Genomic DNA, 6438 nt, shown 5'->3' on the forward strand with positions numbered 1-6438 from the left:
TGCTGTGGGGCAAAGGGACACTGCTGTGGGGCAGGGACTCTGCTGTGGGGCAGGGACACTGCTGTGGGGCAGGGACTCTGCTGTGGGGCAGGGACACTGCTGTGGGGCAGGGACCCCCTCACAAGGCTCCGCCGTGCTCCCGCCCTGTGCCCTGTCCCACCGTGCCCGTGCAGTGGGAAACACCCGGGGCCGGCCCCACGCCACTTCCTCCACCCCCACGGGCCACCAGGAGCCCCGGGGCCGGCGATTTCCCCCCGGAGGTGCCGTGTCCCCTGTGGAGAGCCCGGGGATGTCGGGCAGCCCCTGGGGACGAAACCCGGGCTCCTCGCTGGGCCGCGGTGCCCCGGCCGGGCGTGGTGGCTTTGCCCGGCCTCAGCCCGTGCTGGCGAGCCCGGAGGCAGCAGCGGGCACGGGGAGAGGGCGGCTGGAGGCCGGGCAGGCGGCAATGGAGGAGTTAACTTCCATCCTCGCCGCGGGAGTCGGGAGCTATTAATACTCGCACGCTGCTTTAGCTGTCAGAGCGAGCGCCGGCTCTGCCGGTGAGAGAGAGACGCTCCACGACGGCACAACTTTCCCCCTTCGTCGGTGTGTTCGGCTGCCGGACCTTTCCAGACCTTTCCAGACCCTTCCAGACCGCGCTGGGTCCCGCCAGGACCCCACCTGCTGCCGGGGACACTTTCCCCTCACAGCGGGCGCTGTCCGGTGCCGCGGGCCTCTGAAGCACCGCGGGGCTCGGCCGGTGCCTCGGCCCGCCCTGCCGGAGCCCTGGGGCTGCCGATGTCATCCCAGGTCCCTGTTGGCACTCGCTGAGGACTGGCGGTGTCACCATCGGCCGGGCAGAGCGATGGGTGCCGGGGTGGCCCCGGGCATCGCTGGCCCCGGCGTGAGGGCGACGCGGGACGCGGCACAGCCCGGAGCGGCCTCGGTGGCCGGGGAGCGGCCGGGCCCGGCCGTGTGAGGGGCTCCCCGACACCATGGCCCCGGGAGGGCCGGTCTGAGCCTCCGGCCACCGCCGGCGCTGGCGAGGAAGATGCCAAGAGCCCTCCGGCACTGCCTGCCCTGCGGTCACCCTCGCCCGGGCGCGGTGGCCACCGGAGCTGAGCGATGGATTCCTTCTGCTTCGTCTGCTTCCAGAAAGAGGAGCTGCAGCCCCTGCACCTGCACAGGTCAGAGCCGCAAGCCGGGACAGCCCCGGGGGGGACAGTGCCAAAGTTTCCTTGGGAGCCGGCGCATCCTCTCCTGGCCAGAGGAGTCCGGAGCCGGTGCTGTGCAGAGCACGTGTGTCCGCCCGGGATGTGCTTCCCTGGCAGCAGCTCTCCAGGGAGCCCGATGGGCATCCCGAGCCGAGCCGTGCCAGCTCAGCGGTGCTGCTGTACCTGGCCAGCAGGGTGTTGCACCCACGGCCTCCCGGAGCCATCCCAGAACCATCCCCGATCCACCCGGAGCCATCCCACCCACCCCGGCTCACCTGAACAGGGTCCCTGGGCAGTGCCTGCTCCTCCCTGCCCGGCTGGTGCCGGGGGCCCAGTGCAGCTGGGGGTGCCCAAGGAGAGCCACGAGGCTCCCCGAGGCCTGTCCCCCCGGGCAGCAGCACCGGCGCTCGCCTCCCCCTTCCCCGAAATCTCCTCTCCCACCGGCGCTGCTGACAGCCAGGGGGAAGGTGGTGGTGCCGGAATTAGCCGGGCAGCCGGCAGGATGCGAGGTGTGAATGCTGGCACATGTTGTGCCCAACTGCTCCTCCGTGGCACCGAGCCACTGCCGGCTCCTGGCCCACGCTGCCAGCCCCGGGCACAGCCCCTGCCCGCTCCAGCCAGGAGCTCTCCAGGCACTGGCTGTCCCCAGAGAGGTCTGGGGGAGCCTCAGGGCCATCAGATGGATCAATCTATGCACTCTGTCCTTCCTGCCGGGTTGCAGGAAGCTGTAGAATTTGTTTTGGTGTAAATCATCAGTTTATAGAGCCTCAGTTCCCGTGAGTCAGTGCCTAGGTGGGGGAACAGGGGTACCGGGGGTCGAGAGGGCCGAGGTGTGGGTGCTGCTGGCTGGGGGGGGGTGCACAGAATTCACAGGGCTGCTGTCCCACAGCCCAGCTCGGGCTCGGAGCTGACCAGAGGCATCCAGCCTGTGTCAGGCCACAGGTGGCATGAGTTTGGCATCCTCAGCCAGGGAGGGAGCAGCCGGGGTGGCAGTGTGGTGGCCCATGGTCCAGCGGGATGGCTGCAGGGACGGCGAGGGACAGACACCCATGGCTTGTGCCCTTCTCCCTGTCCTGCCCTGCTTCAAGGTGGGCTGCACTGGGGGGGTGGGGGGGTGTCCGGTCTCTGAACACTGCCCTGGTTGTCACCAGTTTGTCCCTGAGTCTTCTCCATCCCGTGGGGACACAGCTGCCATCGCCTGTCACCTCCAGCACAGCCCCACCGGGCTGGGCTCCCCGGGCTGACGGGAGGCGCTGCCAGAGGCGCTCCCTGTCCTGGCACCGTCCCGGCGCTGGTCCTGCCCCTGTGCCGGGGGCAGTGCGGTGGGTGCTGTGCCAATGTGTCTGTCCCCCATGTCTGTCCCCACTTGTTTATGTTTGTCCCCGCGGTGGGTGCTGTGCCAATGTGTCTGTCCCCCATGTCTGTCCCCACTTGTTTATGTTTGTCCCCCCGTGTCTGTCCCCACTTGTTTATGTTTGTCCCCAAGTCTCTTCCCAGTGTCTCTCCCCTCTATTTGTCCCCTTGTGTCTGTCCTCATGTCCTCTTTTCTGTCTGTCCTCTTTTCCCCTATGTCAGTGCCCGTCCCCCGTGTCTGTCTGTCCCCCCGTGTCTGTCTGTCCCCCCGTGTCTGTCCCCCCGTGTCTGTCTGTCCCCCGTGTCTGTCTGTCCCCCCGTGTCTGTCTGTCCCCCCGTGTCTGTCCCTGTCCCCCCCGTCTGTCCCCGTCCCCCCGTGCCCATCCCCGCAGCCTCTAGATGGTGCCAGGAGAACGGGCAGCGAGCGGAGGCGGCGGGCGGGCGGTGCCGGCTGCTCTTGGGGTACCGCGGTACCGGGGGGCCAGGGCGGGCCCCGTGCTCCCCTCGTGCCCCCAGTTCAGTCCCTCCTTCCCCTGGAAGAAACCCGTTCTGTTTCTTCTGCCAAGCAGCGCATCCCAAAGAACCCCGGCTGTCCCGTTCGGTCCCAGGGGCTGGACAGCCCTCGCTGTGCTCCAGGGCCAGCACCATTCCCGAGATCCCGACTGCTGCCGCCGCTGCCCAGCCCTGCCCGGGGGATCCATCCCTTCGGCCGCTGTTCCCCGCCCGCCTGCTCGGTCCCGGGACCGGCTCCGGGCCGGGGGCAGCACGCCGAGGGTCGCAGACAGGGGCTCGGTGTGTGCCCATCCCCAGCGGGGCTGTCCCCGGCTCCGGCCCCTCCCTGACCTTGGGAGCAGCCCCTGGGAATCTCGTCCCGGCTGTCCCCGGTGGGATGGCAGCAGGAGCACGGGGGGACACCGAGCTGGGGGGCTCTGAGTCCCTCGCTCCCCTCGAGCTCCGGGAACCAGCTCCCACCACCTCCTTTCCCCTGGGAATCCTCGTGGATGGGCTCTGTCCCCAGGGCCTCAGGGGACACCCGACACGGGTGGTGCCCCCCGGGCTGGGGGCGGGGGGTGCTGGCCCCGCAGGAGCTCCCCGGGGGGAGCGGGTCCTCTCCGCCCGTGCTGCGGCTCCCGGCGTGCTCCGCTCCCGCTTTCCCTCCCTCCTTCCCTCCGCTGCCTCTTCCCAGCATCCCCGCAGCATCCCCGGCAGCTTTGGCTCCTGTCACCGGAGCGTGGCAGGCGCGGGTGGCCGTGGAACCCCGGCCCCGTGCGGGGCTCAGCCCCTCGGCTCCCGCTCTGAGCGAGCGATGGCAAAGGGACAAAGCGACCTTCTCGCTGAATTCCGAGGGGACTTGGCACGCTGGGAATATTTTGGGCTTTCCAGGTCATTTCCCGCTGCCCACCCTGTCCAAGCACATCCCACGGCACGAGCCGGATATTCCATAAATCCCAAGGGCGCTCATGGTCCCTCGGGGAGGCGGGGGCTCTTCGCACGGTTTGGGATTGCACGAGGTGATAAACATGTTTGATCTGGCTCCTTTCATCTCGTTAATCTTAATTAGTTATTAATATTCCGGGAGTGCTTTGAAGACCACGAGCTCAGTGCGGGCGCTCCCTGGTACAACTGGTGTTACTATGGCTCAGCTCAGGCGTCACCCACGCGCCACCGAGGGGCAGGGACACCCCAGAGGGACCTGTTGGGCCCCACTCAGCCCCACGGAACCCCCTGGAGTCACATGGAGCCTCGCTGAGCCCCACAGAGGCTTGGCAAGCTCTGAGGAGCCCCATGCAGCCCCACAGATCCTTATGGAGCCCCACAGATCCCCACAGAGCCACGTGGACTCCCACAGAAGCTCAAGGAGCCCTGCTCAGCCCCACGGAGCCCCACACAGCCCCACTGAGTTCCACAGAGCCCCGTGGAGTCCCAAAGAGCCTTGCTGAGCCCTACAAAGCCCCATGAAGATCTGCTGAACCCCACAGAGTCCCATGGAGTCCTGCTGAGCCTCACAGAGCCCTGTGGAGTCCCATAGAGCCTCACAAAGCCCTTCCAAGCTCCACAGAGCCCCACAAAGCCCTGTCAAGCCCCACAAAGCCTCAGGAAGTCCTGCCAGGCCCAGCTGGTGCCAGTGCCAGCTCAGCCCTGTGTGCCCAGGGCACAGCAGCAGGACGGTAACACTGGGAGCTGACCCCCACGTGTGGCACTGCCCCTGCAGCCCCCTCCATGGTCCCTGGGCCGGTCCCCGGGCAGCGGCACCTCCCGCCTGACCTAGAAACAGCCCCGAGCTATAAATAGGGAGAGAGATGACAGCGAGCTCGGAGGAGCCGCTCGGAGCGCCGCGAGCGGGAGGCTGCGGGAGCCAGGATGGCACCGCAAGGACAGGCAGGGGACACGGGGGGAGAGGAGCCTCGGGAAAGGGCCAGGCTGGAGCCACCCCATCCCCAGCAACTCTGCCTTTCCCCGGCCCGTGTCTGCTGCTGCGGTGACCCAGAGAGCAGCCCGGCTCTGCCCATCTCCCACAGCTCTCCTCTTTCGCACACCTTCACTCCTCAGGCGCTCTCCTGCCCTGTGCCAGCTCTGTCCAGAGCACCGACAGCCCCAGCCAGCCCAGCCCGGCTGGCCGGGTCACTGCGCTCCAGCATTTCTCCTCCCAATGCCATTCCGATGCTTCCACCCCGGGGGGAATCATCCGCACTTGGAGCATCCCAGCCGCAGCAGCCGGGAGCTGTGGCAGGAGCCGGCGAGCGGAGCGGGATGGAGGGGCCGGCCCCGGGAGCCTCAGCCGCTCTTCCCGGGCCCTGCCCGGGGCTGGCGGTGCTCAGCTGGAAGAAGAGGGTGACGGTGGCACAGCCGATGCCGGCACAAATTAAAGCGGAGTGTCGGAGTGTGATTCAGCCTCTTGCCTTAAAGTCATTCATGAAAAGACTTAATTGCGCTGCATCCTGAGCGTAGAAGAGCCATCAGTGAGTCAGTGCCGATGGCTCCCCGGCCCTCCCCGGTGTGTGGGGCCTCAGGGGGCAGTGGGACGGCCCCGGTCTCAGCGGAGAGGGCACAGCTGATGTGGGGGAACAGTCCATTCTCCCCCTCGCAGCACGGGGCAGCCCCACGACTGTGGCTCCCTTTAAAGTGACATCACGGGAGCAAAAGGAGCAGGCACCCAGCTGAGAAACAAAGAAGTCCCAAAGCAAATCCTGGCCCGTGTTAAGCATCCCTGCTTGGCCTTGCTGTGCACAGAAGGGAATCCGGGAAGACGAGGTGTGTCCAGGGATGCTCCAAGAGGGAGCACAGTGCCAACCCCTTGCCTTCCTCTGGGAGCCCAGAGCAGCTGTGGCTGCCCCTGGACCCCTGGACATGTCCAAGGCCGTGTTGGATGGGGTTTGGAGCAGCCTGGGATAGTGGAAGGTGTCCCATGGCAGGGCTTGGAACGAGATGATCCTGAAGGTCCCTTCTAACCCAAACCATTCCCTGACCCAGGCTGGGCATCACCCACACCACGGGGGCATCACCTGTGCCAAAGGAGAGGGAACAGAGTCTTGGAGAGCTCAAGGACAGCAGGGCCCAGGGAAGCACCCGGTAGCAGGACACGGTCCTGTGCTTTTGGCACAGTGCTGGTGATGCCCAAGCTCCAAACTTGGGCTGTCGGGTCCCTGTGTGGGGTAGGGTGTGAAGCCTCCCCCTGCGGAGCACCGCTCCCATCCCCATTGTCCCCAGAGCCGCGGTCTGCTCCGAGCCGAACCCGCGGTACCGGAGCTCCGCACCCGGCGGGGAGGGGGCGGCTCAGCCCCGACCCCCCTTTCCTGGACTGTTCCCGCACCGACAGCCCCCGGCTACATCGAGGGGGGAGGGCGGGGACATCAGCGCCCCGCATCCCGAATCGCTCATTCCGCATCCCCCC

The 6438-nt window shown here is 67.2% G+C and overlaps 1 protein-coding gene across 1 annotated transcript in view; it reads left to right on the forward strand.

Annotated features, from left to right (window-relative positions):
* The first annotated feature begins 162 nt into the window (after positions 1–162).
* Positions 163–6438, forward strand: part of SBK1 (SH3 domain binding kinase 1) — a 16875-nt gene continuing 10599 nt past the window's right edge. The window contains exon 1 of the mRNA XM_015643347.3: positions 163–1166. Within this exon, the coding sequence (XP_015498833.1) occupies positions 1105–1166 (62 nt within the window). The 5' untranslated portion in view covers positions 163–1104. The remainder of the gene's footprint in view (positions 1167–6438) is intronic.

The sequence above is a fragment of the Parus major genome, chromosome 14 (assembly GCF_001522545.3).
Source record: "Parus major isolate Abel chromosome 14, Parus_major1.1, whole genome shotgun sequence".
NCBI classification, from domain to species: domain Eukaryota; kingdom Metazoa; phylum Chordata; class Aves; order Passeriformes; family Paridae; genus Parus; species Parus major.